General features: G+C 35.6%; 5 protein-coding genes across 5 annotated transcripts; 2 read left to right on the top strand and 3 right to left on the bottom strand.

The window, feature by feature from the left end:
* The first annotated feature begins 85 nt into the window (after positions 1-85).
* LOC105394597 (tether containing UBX domain for GLUT4) lies at positions 86-3,511 on the top strand. The gene is made up of 8 exons (XM_011566503.3): positions 86-246; positions 325-517; positions 606-828; positions 1,002-1,407; positions 1,536-1,730; positions 2,047-2,209; positions 2,425-2,608; positions 3,326-3,511. The coding sequence occupies exons 1-8, from the start codon at positions 166-168 to the stop codon at positions 3,420-3,422; spliced, it is 1,542 nt and encodes a 513-aa protein (XP_011564805.3). The 5' UTR covers positions 86-165; the 3' UTR covers positions 3,423-3,511.
* LOC105394589 (zinc finger CCCH domain-containing protein 3) lies at positions 3,433-5,048 on the bottom strand. Its single transcript, XM_011566495.3, has one exon. It carries the CDS (start codon positions 5,046-5,048, stop codon positions 3,570-3,572), a length of 1,479 nt encoding a protein of 492 aa, XP_011564797.3. The 3' UTR covers positions 3,433-3,569.
* A 15-nt stretch (positions 5,049-5,063) lies between these two features.
* LOC105394588 (U6 snRNA phosphodiesterase 1) lies at positions 5,064-6,647 on the bottom strand. Its single transcript, XM_011566494.3, has 5 exons — positions 6,425-6,647; positions 6,195-6,337; positions 5,700-5,880; positions 5,340-5,502; positions 5,064-5,248 (listed from the first exon to the last, which is right to left on the bottom strand). Exons 1-5 carry the CDS (start codon positions 6,502-6,504, stop codon positions 5,075-5,077), a joined length of 741 nt encoding a protein of 246 aa, XP_011564796.3. The 5' UTR covers positions 6,505-6,647; the 3' UTR covers positions 5,064-5,074.
* A 391-nt stretch (positions 6,648-7,038) lies between these two features.
* On the top strand, positions 7,039-18,452 carry LOC105394591 (dehydrogenase/reductase SDR family member 4). Its single transcript, XM_011566497.3, has 6 exons — positions 7,039-7,228; positions 14,280-14,457; positions 14,650-14,727; positions 14,800-14,946; positions 15,138-15,272; positions 18,159-18,452. Exons 1-6 carry the CDS (start codon positions 7,110-7,112, stop codon positions 18,327-18,329), a joined length of 828 nt encoding a protein of 275 aa, XP_011564799.2. The 5' UTR covers positions 7,039-7,109; the 3' UTR covers positions 18,330-18,452.
* On the bottom strand, positions 18,442-20,617 carry LOC105394590 (protein ecdysoneless homolog). Its single transcript, XM_011566496.3, has 3 exons — positions 20,369-20,617; positions 19,833-20,035; positions 18,442-19,723 (listed from the first exon to the last, which is right to left on the bottom strand). The coding sequence occupies exons 1-3, from the start codon at positions 20,571-20,573 to the stop codon at positions 18,464-18,466; spliced, it is 1,668 nt and encodes a 555-aa protein (XP_011564798.3). The 5' UTR covers positions 20,574-20,617; the 3' UTR covers positions 18,442-18,463.
* Between the last annotated feature and the right edge of the window lie 231 nt (positions 20,618-20,848).

The raw sequence follows: 20,848 nt of genomic DNA, 5'->3' as shown, positions 1-20,848 counted from the left end.
TTCCGGGGCAAAAATAATCACAGAATAATTACTGCTGTCACAGGAACGTCAAAATGAATTTTCGTTATGTCATGTTCATGTTTTTTTTATTCTACGAAAACAGCTGATTTTGTTGCTATTTAATTTTGTGAAGTTTTTACCGGCCGATATTTCTAATCTAAAAAAATGTCTAAGGATATTATTGTACTGACTCCTAACGGGAGGAGACAAAAAGTTCACTGTACTCCCAATACAACATTCTTACAGGTAGTTAAAACTTTACTACACTTGTTTTAATTTTCATTATGTTTACCTTTCAATGTAATTTATTTATTTTCTAAATAGGTCTTAGAAGATGTTTGTCAGAAGCAAGGGTTTCAACCAAATGCATACGATCTAAAACATCACAAAAATATATTGGATTTAACCACACCACTCAGATTTTCTAACCTGCCCAACAAAGCCTGTCTTGAGATGGTAGAATCTGAGAGGAAGCGGGAAGAATCCAATGTTACCATCGGCCTTACCTTGGAAGATGGTAAGAAATTCTATATAATAAGTCATAATCATATAGAACTGGCTATGTATAAGTATTTCTTCATAATTTTTATATGCTGTTATTTCAGGAGAGAGGAGAATGGCAGATTTCTTGCCAAGTGTGTCTTTGTACGACATAGCATCGTCATTGGCGCCTAAGGAGCTGGAAGTGTACCAGAACCCAACCATGCTGTACATGAGACATGAAATAGTGGGAGTGTCGGCAATGAAGGACAAAACATTGAGACAACTGGGCCTGCTCGGGGGACGAGCAGTACTGAGGTTGCTCAATAAATCAGAGGAACAAGCTGTGTAAGAGCTGTACATTTTTGGTTACAAACTTTTGCTGTATTAGTTTTTTATAAATATATAATTAAATTATTAACTTTCTTGCAGAAACTATAAAAAAATGGTTTACTTTACTTTACCCAGACCTTTGCCTTTAACCAGCCTAAATTTTTACTAACTTTTACTGTCATTTTCAGGCAAGCTAATGTATCATCAGTGTACAGAGCTAAACCACAACCTAAACCAGAGAAGGTTTCAGAAGAGGTGAAAGATGTTGAGATGAAAGATGTAGAGGAACCAAAGCAGACTGCAGAGCCTACCCCCATTGATAAAGATCAGAAAGATTCATTCAAGCAGAAACCTTTATTTGTGAACCCAATTGAAGTTTTAAAGCAAAAGAAAATGGAATTATTAGGCCCACATCATTCTCAACCTCCTGAAGACAGCCATATGAGCAGTGATGGTGGTGCCACCAGCAAACTTACACCAATAGATACAACTACTATGGAAACGGACCCACCTGCTTCCAGCTCTAAGAAGGATAAAGATGTTTCTAAAGAGAGTTTAGAAAGGAGGCTTCTGATTGATAATGAAGTAACTTTTGTAAGTATAACTTAATATCCGATCCACTACTTATCAGCCTTATGATTTAAACTAATTTCAAACATCATCTCAAATAAACCATTTGCATTTTTAGAATGAAAGCTAACCATAATTCCTTTCCCTTTCAGATAGGTGAAAACAAAGCCATAGCTTTCACCCAGCCCAATGTGATTGAGCAGGAGTTGGAAGACTTGCCTGACGATTTCTATGATCTATCAGTGGAGGAGGTGCGCCGCCTGTACAGCGACCTGCAGAAGCAGCGGGCGCAGCTCGAGAACGCTCCACTCATGTTCGCTAGTCACAATGCAGACATACAAAAAGAGGTTGGTATACTGCACACTACAGTTGTAGACATTCGCTGCATTTGACTATTAGCATCTATAGATTTGACAGACAGTCAGGCTCATGAGTTGTGTATTATATAAATAACATATACAAAGACAGTAAAGACACTGTTAAAAATTCGTGCGGTGAAATATTCGTGGTGCGGACAGGGTCTTATTCGTCTATTGCGGATGCGGAATAGACGCATTCAGAAGCCTTTCTTCTCATTCTTTCATATATTTAACATGGCTGCCAGATGGGCGCCTTTTCGTTTTTATTTCATGATACGATGTGTGTTTTCTATTCATGTTTCAGGAAGCAATAAAAAAGGAGAATACCTACAAAAATGCAGTAATTCGCATTCAGTTCCCGGACAGGGTGATCCTGCAGGGCGTGTTCTCGCCCAATGATAAAATTGAAGATGTTGTTAACTTCGTGAAAGGCCACTTATCGAATCCTGAAAGGGATTTCCAATTATGTAAGTCATACTGTAGTACCTAATACAGATGAAAAAATTCCAAATGTAATGTAATGTACCAAACACAAATACTTATAAAGTAATGCTTCATCTCACGTTAATTTAAATTGAAATATATGTATTTTATAAATCTCTATCTCTCTTTACATTTTATTAAACTCATGGTTTGTGCTACTAATCATAAGTACATAATAATACTGTCAATACCATTTCAGATACAACACCATTAAAGGAGAGTTTAGATCCTAAACTTACGCTTTTAGAAGCGAAGTTCGTTCCCTGTGTCCACGTCCACTTCAAATGGCTGACCGGAGACACCTCCGGACGCTGTTTGAAAGAGGATATTTACTCCAAACTTACTTCTGGTGAAGCGGCCGGCATTCTAGCGTCAAAATATAGGTAAATCCTATTTTTAATTTATATAACTCTCTTCCATCCAAAGGTTGTCTGGTAGAGATTGCTATAAGCAATAAGGCCGCCTTTTTGTACTGTTGTTATTTTTAAGTTTTATTTCGTATTGATTCTGTTTTTTTGGTGCAAATAAAGAGGATTGTATTGTATTGTAAATTAAAACCCAATATTCATCTTCTAAACCAGGGGTGGCCAATCAGTCCATTCGAAAGTACGGTCAGGTACAAAGAAACCTGACCCCCCTCTCATACTAACAATGCTTCTGAGGGGGGTCAGGTTTATCTGCCCCTTACTGTACATAGCAACTAAAGATGCTATTTCCGTCAGTATTATTTATTTCTACACCAAGAAATAATAACAGCAAATTAGGAAACAATGCAGTCTTATCACTTATAGCGATCTCTTCCAGACAACCTATGTATATGAATATGTGTATGTATAATATTAGAGCCCAGATTTCGTCAGTAAAAAGTCGATCTACGGTCCAATTAAGTTGGCCACCCATGTTTTATAATAACATCAATTAATTTTTTCGTTTATAGTAAGCAAATAATAATTTCACCATCACCTCACTATTAACCAGTCGTTCTCTTAATCACTATTATAGAATATATGTTCTACACTACTACTGACCGCCACATGTACTCACACTTTATCGTCATTTTACTTTAACTAGCTACTCCATAATTGTAGGTTTTATTTCAGAGCACCGAGCCGCAGAAAAATGGATGAAGCCTCAACGTCGGCCGGTCCATCTTCTGCCAAACCCAAGAGTAATAAAGTCCCCAAGTGGTTTAAGTGAAAGATGTGAGTGAACTTTTGTATGCAGCATTTTATTGTTATTAGATCTATGTTAAAAATATATTTTATACATTACAAAATTGTACGCTATTTACAATGTTTCTTTTCAAATCCTTAAAATATATTATGGCTAAGTAAAAATAAGAAATCATAACTTTATAAATGATGGTAAAGTACCAAGTTTACACCTGGATGGTTTGATTTCACAAATATCTTCATCATTGGCTAAGTCTTCCTTGTAATAGCGACTATCCTTCACTTGTTCGGTTTTATCATCCTTAATTTTTGATCGTGCCAGTGCTGCTTTTACGTCGTCCTTTTTAGGTGCAGTATACTTTTTCAAGTCTTTGTTCTTTTGAGAAAATTTGCAAGTTCTGGCAGTCTTCACTTTATCAGCTAAGTCTGGGCACGCATTTACATGGCGTTTTGTACACTCACTTCCCTTTTCACAGTAGCCCTTCAAAAAATCTGAACACACAGTGGTTTTTTCATTTAGTTTTACATGCAAATAAGGACAGTTTTCCTTTGAACACACTCCTTTTAAATAGAAATAACATGTTGGCATCTTCTTAGAAGACAAGTCATGAGAGAGCAGGCAATTTCCATCGAAGCATAAACCTTTTAAATATTTCCGGCATATGGACACATGTTTCTTATCATGCAAGAATTCACATTTACCCTGATCTTTTCTTAAACATTTTCCATATTTTCGGAATAATGGGCAAGGTATGTTGTTTTTCTTCAGTATCCCAATTACAATTTTACTACTTTGTCTCACAAACTTTGGTCTAGGGGAAACAGTTAAGTGTTTGTATTTTTTCATAGTGGAATTATTAAGATTTTCAAGTGACTTATTCAGTGATGTTTGTCTAACATATTTATATCGTTTAGATATATTGCTTGCTATGCTGTAATTTTCTTTCTCTGTCGATGGCAGTGTTCTTGGTCTAACAAGTTTATATCTATTTTTACATTTGTTCAAATTCAAAGAAACATTTGTTGCTTTATTATTATTTGACATCTGTATTCTCATCGGAGCCTGAGGCTCTGGTTGTATATTTAGACATTTCTTTAAATCTTTTACAGTTACAGATTTATATTTACTAATTGTTATAGTTGTTTTAGGTATTTCTTTAACTTCAATGTTTACAGGTCTCTTTTGTTCATTTCTTACTAAACTGTATCTAGACTTGGACAGAGGGGGTTGCATCCTCAGTGCTGATGTTGATGGTATAACATTTATTGGGTTTGAGTTTGAGGGCACTATGGCGAGTTTTGGTGCACTATAGCTAGATGTACTACATGTAGCAACATTCAAACTTGTCCCAGTTAAAGCCACTTGATTTGTATACTGTGGTGGATTCATATAATGTGATGGATTGACAAACTGAGATGGATTCACATATTGTGGTACATTGTCATATTGTGGTGCATTCACATACTGTGGTGGTCTGAAGTGTGGATTGACGTAGATTGTACCTTTCTGTGCCATATTAGCAGTCATCTGCATATATTTTGGAAATGCTGGATTGACATGCAATCCTGCTGGCTGTCTTGCATGACTCTCATGCAAACTATGCTTATTGAAGTTGGGGTTGATGTAAACTTTCTTGGAATGCCCATCCATTTTTAGTTACTTTTTAATAACTGTTGTTAATCCAGTAAGTACTGATACTGTTTATTGCCAATTTTGCAATAGATCTTGTCTACAAACACTGGTTCCAGTGTGATGTTATTTCTTAGGTTCTGTAAATGCTTCAGTGACTCTGTAAGCTCTTCTTGCTTATTTCCGTTAGTCCACAATATGCTTGCATGAAATGAAGGATCCTGTAAATTTCACTCTCATTACTTCAGGAAAATTAACAATAAACTTAAACAATATGTTTTAAAACTATATAATAATGTTGCATTCACTGACCTCATAAAATTCAGGCAGATTATATTCCCTCAGAGTCTGATCCACTTGTTTCATGATCTGCAGCAGGAACTTGTTGCTGAAGTGGTCCACTTTCAGTGCAACAAATGTCCTTGATTTGTCTTCATTGCTATACACTTTGATAGAGTCCAACTCTAGGTCAAAACTGAAATTCAGAAAAAAATACATTACCTACAACAATAATTCTTTTTAAAAAACATGAAGCTGCATACTGATATTGTCACAGATTTGAATGTCCAGCCACACAGATATCCAAATAGTAAAGTATTGCATTCTACACAATCAGTGACACATATTTTCATTAAAGGTACATACTCCATACATGTCATTTAATCTAATTACCTCTGTATACCGTCCAGTGCTGATTTCAGAGTAGAATTAAATGATGCTATCATGTGATACTTCAGTACAACAGTTCTGGACAGACTGACATGTACATCTTCTATCCGTTCTACTGGAGCCACCGATGCAGCAGCCGTCTCTATCTTCGCAATATATTTTAACAGGGTTGAATCTTCAGGATCTAAAAATATATTAGTAAGTATTTAATTAAATAGAAATGGGTCAATAAGAAATTGAATAAACCATTAATAGTAAGTAAGTACATAACACTGTAAAAATGAAAGAAACAGCATATTGTAGTTAATCCCACATACAATAGGACACTCTTTATTTGGCACCATTAAAGAAAATACTAAAAAATGACGACCTCTAAATAAAATAGTCGAAAAAGGTAGCTTTATTGTAATGTCCACCAGACAACTTTTAGATGTAAGAGACAATTTCAACATAATTGATATTATTGTTCAGATATCACAGAATATAATGAGTACATACATTTTACATAAACGAACGTAGCCCAGTTGCCTCTCTCGTGCGGGAAGCTGCGCGTCCTGCCCTTGTGCAGCTCGGGGTCATCCACATGGACGTCTCCCTTGATGGTTCTGACTCCTTCCAACCGAGGTCCAGGCAATTTAGTTCTGGAAAACATTATTAATTAATTATTTCTTAGTGCATAGAGGTACTGAAACGGTGAATAGATACGATGAATTTATTTATGATCTTACTTTGAGCGCTTGGCCTCAGGTTCTCTATCAGTGTCTTCTGAATCGGAGCCGTAATCACAAATGTACGATAACACAGACATTAGGGTATAAATTCATTGGTCTTGCGTTGTGTACAAAACGGCACATTATATCGTATCGCGAAGTATAGAATGGTTTTATTTATTTTACAGCGACAAAAATAATGAAAATAATATTCAAGATGGGAAACGCAGAGAAAGAAAGACATCGACAAACGAAACGTCAAATTCACAGAGTAAAAATCTATGCACAGACCACTTTTTACTCATCATACCGTTCAAAATCAACAAACCAACCAGAAATAAATTAAAAAAACTTTATACTTCTATTTTAAGCAACAAACGCTGACACTAAATGCTTCAGTTTCTAGGTTCGTGTGTATGGTTAGCTCAAAGACTTTGATACGAAGTCCTTGGATTAGCTTATGATTAGGCTCACAAGAACCAACCAATTAACTTTTTAGGTCCCGATAGGGTATTCGAACGCAGAGTAGCTCCGTTTGAAATAGAACTTTGTCTCAGAACTCAGGGTCATAAATTATTGTCCATGGACTTTGTACCTTCGGCCAAGCGCGATAAGATTCAGATTGGAGTTAAAAAAGTACAGGAATTTTAGTTTGCTGTGCCTACTTTATATTTTTTGTTTACTAAAATAGAAAACCAAAACCATGTTTTCTTCGATAAAAGCTGCAGCTAACATGTCTTTGAGGCCCTACAGCGTTAATGCCTCTGATGTTTGCTCCAGACTTAAAGGGAAAGTGGCAATAGTAACTGCATCGACAGATGGGTAAGTTTTTATAGTTGTGTTACAACTACTTTTTACTTACCCTTCCCTTACGTCAGATTCTTTTACCTATTATTATTTAGTACAGTCAGCAATAGAGATATGTATCCACCTACAGAGGGGTTTGATCCAGAGTCACAGACAGACAGGTAAAGAATTAAATATACGAGCACTATTGCAGATTATACATAGATAAAGTTACTTAGGTATACTTTAGTACTTTTCGAGCCTATGACTTACTATTGTTGTTGGACTTAAATAAATATGAAAATATTGGGATGCGTGGATAATTTTACAACTGGATACAACGAAAACTGACCACTTCTCTGTAGCAATGTCACTCTAAAATAGGTCAGGTTTCTACCTACGTATTCTATTCTCTGCGGGGGTTGTAAGTACCTGTGCCTGGCTCTCTATGGATCGAACCCTTGTGTATATCCCCAAGCTAAGCTTGGACCATTTCCCACCACACTGGTACTGTACCTATACCTACCTTTTTTTTCTGCCTTTACTATTAGGTACATAAGTACATTGGTCTAGGATTTTAGTCATACCTACCTGAGTCCTTGTAGATTATGATTTTTAGCATCTGACTGTGGTTATTAGGTAAGTATAAACACCTACAAACCTAACACAACATCCCGTTTAGGTATTAGGTAGGTAGGTAGGTAGGGTAGTAAATATTTTATCTTAATTATTAAAATTCCTACTACAAAGAAGGTCCTTAATATTATGGAGTTGGAATATGGTTGGACTAGTAAATAAAAGAGGACCGCTAGAGTCCAGAGATGTTTAATGACTGCCTAAATATGGGTTGAGTAACATACAAAGATACATGCTTACACTATGGTTATACACGGGTTATATATAGTATACAGCTAATATATGTTGATAGATACATAGGTACTGCACCTCCGGGGGTACATAAAAAAATAATAAAAATACATTTTTCATTATTTTTATAGCATACAAGATATTATTATAATATTGATTAACATTGATTATTTTATAGTTACATATGGCTTAGTCCTATTTTTATGAACTAACTGAACCTTTCCATCCTTGATTACTTTCACATTACAATCTACATCTTCAAGTACAGTATAGGGACCATCAAACAAAGGATCTAATTTACGCCCTGTTTCATTCTTTAACAAAACCAAATCGTCTTTAGCATATACTATGGGGTTAGCAGATTTATCATACATTTCTTTTCTTTTCTGTTTGCTTATAATCAAATTATTTCGAGCATCTTTAAGAGCTACCTGTAATCTATACTTAAGCTGTAAGGGATAACTATCTATGTTATACAAAGGGTCTATTTCATTATTAATTCTACAAGGAATGTTACATTGTTTGCCAAAAACTAGTTCATACGGAGTATATTTAGTTTCTGTGTGTACTGTACTATTAAAACTAAATGTCCAAAAGGGTAACCAGTAACTCCAAGTGCCGGGATGAGAGTCACATTGGATTCTTAAAAATGCACCCAAGTGTTTGTGTGTATTTTCAAGAGCCCCAATAGACTGGTGATGGTAAGCTGTGGAACATAATTTCTCTATTTCTAATAATTTACAAACCTGTTCCATTGTTGCTGAAATGAACTCCGAGCCTCTATCTGTTGCTATAACCCTGGGAATACCGAATTTCAAAATAAAATTTTGAACAAACTCTTTGGCTACAGTTACTGTTTCTTTATTTTGAATGGGGAATGCCTGTATAAATTTGGTCAACTCACACTGTACTGTAAGAATGTAGCAATTTCCTTCGTCATCTCTATCTAAAGGTCCAACTAAATCTAAGAATATCTTATCGAAAGCCGATGTGGCTGTTGTTGTTATTTGCATCGGTTCTTTAATATAACGAGAATGTTTAATTTTTTGACATTTCGTACATTTTTGTATAAATTCTTGGACGTCCTTTTCGATACCTGGCCAATAATATCGTCTATTTATATTGTTTACCATCCTGCGCATACCTGAGTGGCCACTGGTAGGCAGTAAATGGAAGTCGTTAATAATAAATTTCTTTTCATTCTCGTCGATAATTTTCTTTATACCTCTTATTATGCATATTCGTGGTCCGGACCAATTCTTAATTGAATTTACTTCTTCACATATTTCTCTAATAAAGTTTACATTTTCAACGTCTTTTACTATACATATCTCTTTTATACCAATATCTTCACACATTAAACTTAATTTCTTCACAAACTCGGCTCGCGACATTTGTGCTTTGAAATCAAGATTGACACTAATTATTCCTTTACTTTCAATATAATTTAAATATTCATCTTTCTTTGTTATCATATTCTGTTTATTTAATGCATATATTTCTTTTCCAGTCATTAATACTACTTCTACTGAGTCACAAGGTTTTCTCAATATATCCACAACTTTTGGTTGATTAGGCCAATCGTTGCTAGATGTACTAAGATCATTTTGGATCTTCAATTCATCATCTTTATCTTTTCCTTCCATTCTCTTCTTTTGTGCCCTAGTCATAACATTCATAATCATATCATTCATACTCCTCAATTCATCAGATGTTACACAAATTCTAGATAATGCATCGGCAGCTACATTATCTTTACCTTTTATATAAATAATTTTAAAATCATACTCCTCAAGCAATAATCTGAATTTTAATAACCGGCTGGATGGATCTTTCATTCCAAAAAGGTACACCAACGGTCTATGGTCTGTCATTATTGTGAAGAATCTACCATAAACATACGGCCTAAAATACTTTACTGCCCACACAATAGCAACTAATTCTTTTTGAATAGTGGGGTAGTTTCTTTCTGCTTTATTTAAGGGTCTACTGGCATATGCAATAGGCCTTAAATCTTTATTACATAATACAGCTCCAATTGCAGTGCCTGACGCATCTGTTTGGATAACAAACTCGTTATTTTCTGAAAAATCTGGAAATTGAAGAACAGGTGGGATAGTTAAGAGTATTTTTAAATTTTGAAATGCATCGTCGCAATCTTTAGTCCAAATAAATTGTTCATTTTTTCTACACAACTTATTCAAAGGGCTTGTTATATCTGCAAAAGAAGGGACAAATTTTCTATAATAGTTACAGAATGCAACAAATCTCTTCACTTCTTCAGCGGTGGTTGGGACTGGATAATTTTGTAAAGTACTGATTTTGGTTGGATCTGGTGCTACTCCATTAGCAGAAACTACATGACCGAGATAAAGTATTTCCTTTTTTAAGAACTGACATTTTTCGGGATTTAATTTTAAGTTGGTTTTTCGTAGCCTTTCGAACACATCTATCAAATTTTTGTTATGCATTTCTAAATTTCTTCCAAAAACTATCAAATCATCCAGATACACAAAACATTTTTCAAATGTTAAACCCGACATTGCTATTGACATTACACGACTGAAAGAACTAGGACTTGTCTTGAGACCCATTGGTAAACGTTTCATTTGATATTGACCAGTGCTAGTTGTAAACGCAGTGCACTTACGACTATCTGGAGCTAGGGAAACTTGATAATAACCTTGTTGCAAATCTAGGTGGGAAAAGTAGACTGAACCCGAAAGAGAGTCCAGTATTTCAGTTATGTTTGGTAGTGGAAACTTATCATCCTCCACATTTTCATTCAATTTTCTAAGATCCACTACAAGACGCCATTTTTGTTCTTCACCAGAAGCTGTTTTTTTTAGGTACTAATAAAATAGGACTTGACCAGTCACTTTGTGATTCTTCTATGATATCATCTTCAAGCATTTTATTTATCTGTTTATTAATTTCTCTTTTTTGAGATTCTGGTAACCGATATGGTTTTACATACACTGGACTGGTGTTTGGTTTTAAAACTATAGCTTGTTCACTAATATTTGTTGTTGATAACTTGTCTCCATCAAGAAAAAATATATCACAATATTTAACGCATATTGACTGTAATGATTTTTTCACCAACAAATGCTTTTTTAAATCTTTTATTAATTCCGAAACTGAAGTATACTGAGTCAAAATACGTAATTTTGCGTTTTCGGACAGTCTGCTTTTCAGTACAAATGTTATCAAAAGTGACTTACCAGTTTCATTCAGCATACCGGCGTACATCTCGACAGCATCGATCATTTTCTTGGAAGTGGCCTCCTCGCCGTCCATCACCGGGATCAAGCTGCATGCGGACTTTAAATCAAACTCCATTGTGGCTGAACAAAAATCAGAACTAGAAGGCAAAACACACAAACTAGTTATTTCCGTATAAACCGACCTTATTTTACTATATAACTGAGTACACTCATAAAATAAACCCTTTTCTTCATCAGAAATATTTAAAATAATATCCTCACACTCATTAACAATTTCATTAGCCTGTTCTAATTTAACTGTGGTAGTTTTACAACTGTACCTTGATTTACCCTTTTTTATTAAATATTTTCTAATCTGCACAAGAGTATCATAGTATTCATTTAAAGTATTTTCCATAACACTTTTTTTCAATTGTTATACTGTTATATTTATCGTTATAGGTAAAATTATAATATAAAGAATAAATGCAAATAAACAATTTGATTAAATCATACCCTTAATTATCATTAATTGTCCATAAAATCATACCGTGATAAAGTTCATCAGTCAGGAATGCGCAACAATTCCATTTACGTTCGGGAGTATCGAGTTCGCGGAGGTAAACGCGCACTTATTAACACCGTTTCGCTTCACTATTCATTTATATTACGATACGAGCACTATATGTAAATATATACCTATATATATATTTTTTACACTCAAACACTTGAAGAGACCCGACGAGCTGCTTCCTCGCGCCCTCGGTACCGGGCTTCCAGACGTCGATCAGCAATCGCTTCTACTCGCTGGTTCAAGCATCTCTCCAGCTTGATTATTATTTTGTAGACTGCATACAGCGCTAGCATAATTAATATAGCCATAACAGTCCAAGACAATAATGTCATATTTTCCTTCAAGGGGTGTTCCACATTCGTAATACACTCGCGAGCAACCAAATCGACTCAAGCCTTCACGGCGCACATATACATTGATTTTCCTAAAACGATAAATGGTAAATATAAAAGTGATATGTCATTCGAAAGCTGAAGAATTAGGCTTTCAATTAAGATCAATACCATAAAAAAAAACTAAGCGCAGATTTAATGACGCATTTTAATTGCCCGTCAGTGTTAATTACCTCATTAGGAATCCACGCCTTGCGCTACCTGATCCCGCTATAAAACCTTTCCACATCCGGTGTACCTTATCAGTCGCTTGTTGCAAGTTGACCGGTACACATCTCGTTGCATTGTATTCCTTGTTTTCGCAAACCCATGGATACCACACCAGAAGAAGCTGCTCAAGTTGTTGCCTTGCTGCAACAAGGGTTAAGTCAGCGAGCAGTCGCTGCCCAGCTCCACTTGAGCCAGTCTGCTGTATCCCGAGTATACAGACGGTTCCAAGAGACTGGTGCCTTCAATCGAAGACCAAGAACGGGCCGCCACCGCTGCACTTCAGAGAGAGACGACCGCTTCATTGTCTCAACCTCGCTGCGCAATCGACACCTTACGGGCGTTGATGTGCAGCAAGAACTGAGACGTGTACGACAAGTGGCTGTCAGCGAGTGGACAGTGAGAAGACGCTTGAAGGAAGCCAACTTGACACCAAAAAGACCTGCATCAGGCCCCAAATTGACTGCAGGCCACCGACAAGCGCGTCTTCAGTTTGCTCGAGAGCATCTCGATTGGAGCATTGCGCAATGGCGGTCGGTCCTGTTTACTGATGAGTGCAGAGTGTGTCTGCATGGCAGTGACAGGAGAGGCCGGGTCTACCGGCGTCCGGGGGAACGATTTGCCCAATGTTGTTTCGCTGAAACAGTAGCATATGGCGGCGGTTCCTGCATGATGTGGGCTGGTATTTCTCTAGAGGGAAAAACCGCACTTGTTTTCGTGCCTGGAGGCGGCCGAGGAGGCGGGTTAACAGCTGATCGGTACATCACCGACATTCTACTCGGTCATGTTGTGCCCTATGCAGAATTTGTCGGTGAAGACTTCGTGCTAATGCACGACAATGCCCGCTGCCACACGGCACGAGTCAGTCGGCAGTTTCTGAGAGAGAAGGAATTGCGCACGATGGACTGGCCTGCGCTCAGTCCTGACCTGAATCCCATCGAACACTTATGGGACGAGCTCAAAAGAAGAGTTCGGGCCAGGAATCCAGTCCCTGCAAGCGTGGACGAGCTGAAGACAGCTTTATTAGAGGAGTGGGACGGCATTCCTCAGGAAACTGTCAAAAAGTTGATAAGGTCTATGAGAAACAGGCTGCAGGCTGTAATTAGGGCAAGAGGGGGCAATACAAAGTATTGATTTAAATAAATAAATTTTTATCTTAACATTTTTTGTTTAATTTGTATAATACGATACCCATACCCTTTTTTCCTAAATTCCCGTTTTTCCTACAATTGCGTTCAGACATCATTTATTTCAAAAATGATGAATGGATTTCAATAATAATGATATCAAATTAAAGCTGACATCTTAAGCTTTTAAATGACATATCATTTTTATTATTTCTATTCATAATTTTACTTGTATTAATGTATGTTTGCGCCGTCAAGGCTTGAGTCGATTTGGTTGCTCGCGAGTGTAGTATTGGAGTACCTATCCAATTTGTGACAAAATGTCCTGACGCGGAGGGGCGGGTGTTGTAGATTTAGTATTGCCCATTTTCACGTAATATTTATATAATTATTTAAACATTTTATATTTTATTCACACACGAGCGCGATACTTTTTGAGAATGTCTATCCCGCGAACCAAATACGGCATGGCAGGGTCGCCATGGAATATGGTTGGACTAGTAAATAAAAGAGGACCGCTAGAGTCAAGAGATGTTTAATGACTGCCTAAATATGGGTGGAGTAACATACAAAGATACATGCTTACACTATGGTTATACACGGGTTATATATAGTATACAGCTAATATATGTTGATAGATACATAGGTACTGCAGAGTAACGAAATCTTATTTCAACTAACTACTTATTTAAACCCAACTTACCTACATTACAGCATAGGCTACGCCATCGCCCACCGGCTGGGCAAGGAAGGCGCTTCGGTGGTCGTCAGCAGTAGAAAAGAAGACAATGTGAGGAGTGCGGTGGAGAACTTGAAGAAGGAAGGCATAGCCGTAGAGGGAGTCGTGTGCCACGTGGGCAACGCGGAGCAGAGGAAACTACTATTTGAAACAGTAAGAAATATAAATTAAATCTTTTTATACCTACTAATCACTGAATGGCTAATGTCGGCTAAACTGATAGACCGTATAATTACTCATAATTTGACAGAAGAAGGCTGTAAAAAAAACACTAGTACAAATACCTAAAATGCTACTTGTTCTAAATCTTGCTCTTCATCTAAAATCTAAATGATAAAATTTCAGGCCAAAAGCAAGTTTGGAGGTCTTGATATCCTGGTCTCAAATGCAGCAGTCAACCCTTCAGTATCGCCAATTTTGGAGGTAAGATATTTTTCTATCACTACCTACTATGTACTTATATACCTACATTCTATTTTTTAACACCCATTGCAGACTGAAGAGAAGGCATGGGATAAAATATTTGAAATCAACGTAAAATGCTCATGGCTGCTGGCTAAAGAGGCTTACCCGCATCTGTTGCAAAGGGGAGGCGGAAATATTGTTTTTGTTTCATCTATCGCTGCCTACCAACCAATGCAGGTGAGTTTTAAATTAATATTTTTGTAATTACACGTGAATAGTAGGTTTTTATAACACCCTTCTCAATAAATCAGTAACCTTATAAGGACCATCTTTCAGGGAGATAGATGTATTATTCATAATTATATTGATAAAATTCACAATAATATAGGGTGGCATTGTAATATTGTTCTTTTACATAAATTTTCCAGCCTTTAGGCGCATACAGTGTGAGCAAGACAACGTTACTGGGCCTTACAAGAGCATTAGCCACTGAAATAGTTCACGACAACATCAGAGTGAATGGTGTCGCCCCTGGCATCGTGGCTACTAAATTCGCATCAGCTGTAAGACTATTAAACTATAATTCATATTTTATTTATACAGGGTGTTGCAAAAAGGTTAAGTTTACTAAGCCGAAACCTACATACATGTGCAGCATGGTATATCTAAGCCCAAAACTTAAAACAGAATTTCAAAATTCGCGGAAAAAAACAATCATAGTAAAAAGTCACGTGAACAACAAAGTATCTATGGAAAGTGATTTTTTTGCAACACCTGTAGTTTTATTTTATTTTATTTTATTTATTTGGGACAAATAACAGTTATACATTAAGTCTTAGAATCTATAGATATTGAAAAGTGTTGGTTCAATGTATAACCCACAACATTGTCCACAGGTTACTAAAGATAACAATTTAAATGAGGCCTAGTTCCTCAATCAATGTTGACTTACGAAAAAGAACTTACTTAAAAAAAAACTTAAACTTAAAAAACCTTAAACATACTATCCGCTATATATAAGCGATGTAATTTATACTTAAGCTCAAATAACAAATCGAGTAGGTATTTTTATATAAAAGATATTACAAATAATAAATAACAATTATATACTTACCTATTATATTATATACTATTATATATATGATATTACACTAAAATACACACAACCCAAATTAAGTACATATTTATTCAAAGAGTTACATATTTAAACAATGCATGACCTCCCTCCTATACATAGCCCTAGTATTTGAAAATATATCGATATCTTCAAAGGTAGTGTTGTACTGGTTAACCATTCTGTGAAGTGGGGCTCGTTCACCTGCGTTGGTTCTACGAGACACCGTGGCGAACAGGCGGCGCGCGCGCGCCGTGCGTCTCTGGGCCCTACGTGGAACCTCGTAGCTAATATTCTTAATAAGTTCGCAGCAATCGTACCTACCGTGACAGATGTCGTACAATGTCATGGCTTCTAGAAGCGTACGCCTGGATTTAAGCAAAGGTATTTTGTAAAAGTCTAGTAGCTTTCTGTATGATAGAAAGGAATGGTGACACCTATAGTGTACAGAGCGGAGAAATTTCCGTTGTACACTTTCAATGAGATCAGAATATTTATCATAGTATGGGTTCCATATGGGAACCGCATATTCTAATTGGGATCTTATCAGTGTTTTATATAAATAAATGTAAGTCGAAGAATGTTTGAAATTTTTACTAGCTCTCATTACAAATCCATACATTTTAAAAGCTTTACTTATTATGTTTTCTATATGTTGATCAAGATGTAATTTTGAATCAAGTTGAATTCCGAGGTCCCGCAGGCTGTCAACTTTATCCAGTAGCTGATTGTTTAATATGTAGGAATAGTTTATTAAATTTTTATTTTTTGTAAATTGAATTATATTGCATTTTTTTAAGTTAAGGTGTAGTTTATTATCTAAGCAGTATGAGGAGAAGCTGTTCAAATCTGATTGAAGTCGCTGACAGTCTGTTATGTTATTTATATTGTGAAATATTTTAAGATCGTCGGCGTACATTATGAATTTGGAATTTTTGAAGCATTTTTTTAGGTCATTTATAAATAATATAAATAGGAGTGGTCCCAAAATAGACCCCTGCGGGACTCCAGAAGTGACCTCGATGATATCAGATTGAAAACCATTAATAACAACCTTTTGGCTTCTTTTAGTTACGTAAGAACAGAACCACCTAAGAAGGTTTCCGCGAATGCCATTATAAGCTATTTTCTCTAATAGTATTTTATGGTCCACCTTGTCAAAAGCTTTCCGGAAGTCAGTGTATACAGCATCAGTCTGAACTCGATTATCCATGTTACGAAAAAGAGTATTAGTAAAAATTAATAGATTGGTAGTAGTTGACCTTCCTTGCACAAACCCATGCTGTTCCTCAATTATAATTGGATGAAGGACTGAATATATTTCATTGTGTACAAGTCTCTCAAAAAGCTTCGACAAGGTTGGTAATATCGAGATTGGGCGATATTGGTCAACACTATTTCTGCTACCACTTTTGTGAACTGGGGTAATATTAGCTAGTTTCCAAACTTTAGGAAATATGCCCTCAGATATGCATTTGTTATAAATGATGTATAATGGTATACATATTTGTTCAGCGGTTTGCTTCAAAAAATGTGGTGGAATACCATCAGAACCAGCTCCTTTGGCTGTATCAAGCGATTTAAGTTCTCTCTCAATTTTATATTTACTTATACTTATATGAGCTAACAGTGTACTATTATCAGAGTAATTGTGTGGTGATGGAGTCCAATTACTTATGTTAAGATCAGAAGGTTCATATACGGATTGAAAAAAGTTAGAGAACATTTCGCAAATGTGCTGGGGATCATTAGATTTATTATTATTATATTGCATGTTAGATGGGATTCCCGGGCGTGACTTACGGTTAGACACGTATTTCCAAAAGAACTTAATATTGCTGGTTATATCGTCCTCGACTGATTGAATATACTTTTCAAAGCAAGTTTTACATGAGCTTTTGAATACACTTCGGTACGAAGAAAACTGCTCATAGTCAGCGATATTTTTATATTTTTTCCATCTACACCATGCTTTTTTCTTATTTTTAAACAAACGTATCAATGTACTATTGAACCAGATAGGAAAGGATTTAGTTCTATTAATTTTATTTGGAACAAACCTTTTTACAATACCATTAATTGTGTTATAAAATTCATCTACCGCCTCATCTGCCGAGAGATTACTCAAACATAGGTCCCAGTTAATACCATTCAATTCTTCATTAATAAGTTTGTAGTCAGCCTTGAAGAAGTTATATTTTCTGATACGATGACGTTTCATGGGCCTATCAGCATTTAAGGACGTTAGCGTATAAAAGGGGGGATGTGAATAGTTGAGACTATTCAGAGTACTTAGATAGTTTTTTTCTTTACTTATTGGTTTTTCTTCTTTTAGATTACCACTTCAGAGGCTGGTAAGGAGCAAAGTCTATCGATTGTCCCAATGCGGAGGTTCGGAAAACCATCGGAGATTGCGGGTACTGTCGCATTTTTGGTGTCAGATGATTCCAGCTACGTCACGGGCGAAACCATTTCTACAGCTGGGGGTGCTTATGCACACCTGTGAGATTATTATTCCGATAATGTTTTAGCTTTTAAGAATGTGATATGTTATTAATTAATTATAATGGGTGAATGGTATTTAGGTTTCTGGTAATCAACCGAAAATAAAGCATTTGTTTTCAGCATCCAATGTCGTGTTTATTCATCATCATCATCAGAATCTAATAAATCGTTTTTCTTAATACCTATACTGTTCAACAAATTACTTGATGGTCCAGTAAATCCTTCTTCTTCTTTTATGCTCTGCATAATATTATTGAACATAGATTTATTTCTCTCTACAGGATCTTCATTTAACATATCAGTTGATAAAGATTCCTTGATTTCAGAATCTAAATTCTTCTCCAATTCATCATCACTGAGGTCATTTCCACTGTCAATGTCTTGAGCATTGTTTGAAGATATAAGTTTTAATATATCTTGCAATGCATCTGAAAAGCCTTCACAGTCAAACTCAATTTTATCATCATGGATCTCATCATCTTGATCATTAAGTTCAATTCCTTCAAAGTCTGATGATTTATGAAGAAAGCTAGAAAGATGTTTTGATATGCTTTGTGGTGTTAATTCATCCTTTATATTTGCTTGCTTCCCGTACCTTGAGTTCAGTAGTTCATTGAGTTGCTCAGGATTAATGTTCAACCAATCATCACTATCTTCATCTGAATCTTGCATCCTGTTTTTCAATTCATCCTTTTGCCTTTGAAACTCCTCTGATGCTATAATTTGGTTCATCTTATTGGAAATATTTTTGTTACTTGGTGTTAACATGGCCACAAAATATTCTTTGGCTTTTTCTAACAGTGCCACATAATCTTTGGAACCATCAATGTTGTCTTTAAAGTAGCCATTACTCTTTAAACTTGAGATATATTTTGCATACTCCTTCGAATTAAATATATCAGAAACCTCATTCAAAATTATTTTGTAGCCACAGTACAGCTTTAAACCGAGGATACTTTTCTGATCTTTTTTAGAAGCAAATGTATGCTTGAGTGTTTTCATGTCCTTGGAATGTGTGAGCATTGCATATTGACATCTTGTAAAAGAGAGTTTTATGCAAGTAGTATCTTGAAATTTTATATTTTTGCAAACTTTTTCATCAATCACATCATGGTGGCAATAGGCATTAACAACATGGGAAATGAGAGACGGGTCTATAGACAGTACTGATGCTGCATCTAATGGAAGTTCAATGATTGCCCTGTGTATATTCTCTTTGATTTTAGCAGGGTATCCAGCAATCCTTTTAGCTATTGATGATTGGATATTATCTGATGCTTTTGTTTCTTGAGGGTGTTTTATAATATACTTAATTGAATCACTAAACTCCAAATCTGTATCAACATCCACTAATGTCTCAGGGATTATGTGAACTCCACCTTTGAAAATAAACACCTGAAATTAGAAATTTTAATGAGTACAAATAAAATTAATAAATAGTTATCATCTAGTTATGTTTTTCTGTACTTAAGTATGAATATTGTTTTAGTATGTAGCATCTTACCCTTTTTTCTGTGCTCACTGGGTTCATCCACTGTGGTAAGAAATCTGCTGCTTCAATAAGAATGAAATCTCCATCAATATCAGTCACATGAACAACTAATTTATCAAACTGTTTAGTCAATTCAAATATAATGTACACAATGAACCATTCATCTTCAATATTATCTCCATAGCAAGTGGAGCTGAACAGGTGAGGCTGGCTGTCTGTAACAATAATAGATTGATCATCATTCGCTGGAATATTTTGGTTGGTAGGCAGAAATAAGAATAATCAGAAAACAACTTTGTAATTACACTTTTTGTGTGGTTTGTTAATGTTAAGAGTGCCCCACTGCCACAGCAAGATAATTTTTATTTAAAAGAAAAAACTACAACTAATTCTACCCGTAAACTATACAAACAGAAGGAAATGTAGAGAAAACTTATATTGCAAATTTAAATTTATATGTATTGTTTTTAATAAGTAAATCTGTTTGGTGTGAGTGTGTTGTAGAAAGACGGATATAAAGATAAAAGAACACTGTAAAAGTGAATTACCGTGCTGCTCTTCATTTAAGATTTGAGGGTAAACTTCCAGTTTATCTTTGTTCCACAAATACTCCGACGAGAGATTTTGAATTGTTTTGTTGATATCGATGCACAAGTTGTCCCAGTAAGAAATATCGTAATTCGCTTCAGTAGAAAAGTAAAAACAGTTTATAGTATCTTCACTTATCGTATCGAATTGTGGTTTGTAACTCATTTTGAAATCTCAATGAATAAAGCCGCTCTATCTATCTTTATTTAAAATTATATTAATATTGAATTGAATTGAAATTTTATTTATGGCAATCTGTCATATATTAATATTAAAAAGTACAATTACAAATTTATAACCTCAAATTCTTCTTGGAAGTGTCAGCTGTCAAAACAACTGAGCTGAGCCCACAGAACAGAGTTATAGGCATATTTGGACAGGGTCAGTGCATAAGCCAGCGCATCACCAAACTCATCTCATTCATTACAACGCAATGTGGG

Source organism: Plutella xylostella, chromosome 29, assembly GCF_932276165.1.
Source record: "Plutella xylostella chromosome 29, ilPluXylo3.1, whole genome shotgun sequence".
Lineage (NCBI taxonomy): Eukaryota > Metazoa > Arthropoda > Insecta > Lepidoptera > Plutellidae > Plutella > Plutella xylostella.
This window is presented reverse-complemented; position numbering and strand designations above follow the sequence as displayed.

Coding starts and splice junctions, on each gene's coding strand:
- LOC105394591 (XM_011566497.3), top strand. CDS start 7,110: ATGTTTTCTTCGATAAAAGCTGCAGCTAACATGTCTTTGAGGCCCTAC. Junction 14,728..14,799: donor CAGTATCGCCAATTTTGGAG/GTAAGATATTTT, acceptor CACCCATTGCAG/ACTGAAGAGAAGGCATGGGA. Junction 15,273..18,158: donor CTACTAAATTCGCATCAGCT/GTAAGACTATTA, acceptor TTCTTCTTTTAG/ATTACCACTTCAGAGGCTGG.
- LOC105394588 (XM_011566494.3), bottom strand. CDS start 6,504: ATGTCTGTGTTATCGTACATTTGTGATTACGGCTCCGATTCAGAAGAC. Junction 6,338..6,424: donor CCTGAGGCCAAGCGCTCAAA/GTAAGATCATAA, acceptor AATGTTTTCCAG/AACTAAATTGCCTGGACCTC. Junction 5,249..5,339: donor ATCTGCCTGAATTTTATGAG/GTCAGTGAATGC, acceptor TGAAATTTACAG/GATCCTTCATTTCATGCAAG.
- LOC105394597 (XM_011566503.3), top strand. CDS start 166: ATGTCTAAGGATATTATTGTACTGACTCCTAACGGGAGGAGACAAAAA. Junction 518..605: donor CGGCCTTACCTTGGAAGATG/GTAAGAAATTCT, acceptor CTGTTATTTCAG/GAGAGAGGAGAATGGCAGAT. Junction 2,210..2,424: donor TGAAAGGGATTTCCAATTAT/GTAAGTCATACT, acceptor ATACCATTTCAG/ATACAACACCATTAAAGGAG.
- LOC105394590 (XM_011566496.3), bottom strand. CDS start 20,573: ATGAGTTACAAACCACAATTCGATACGATAAGTGAAGATACTATAAAC. Junction 20,036..20,368: donor CTTAAATGAAGAGCAGCACG/GTAATTCACTTT, acceptor TTATTGTTACAG/ACAGCCAGCCTCACCTGTTC. Junction 19,724..19,832: donor CAGTGAGCACAGAAAAAAGG/GTAAGATGCTAC, acceptor TTCTAATTTCAG/GTGTTTATTTTCAAAGGTGG.
- LOC105394589 (XM_011566495.3), bottom strand. CDS start 5,048: ATGGATGGGCATTCCAAGAAAGTTTACATCAACCCCAACTTCAATAAG.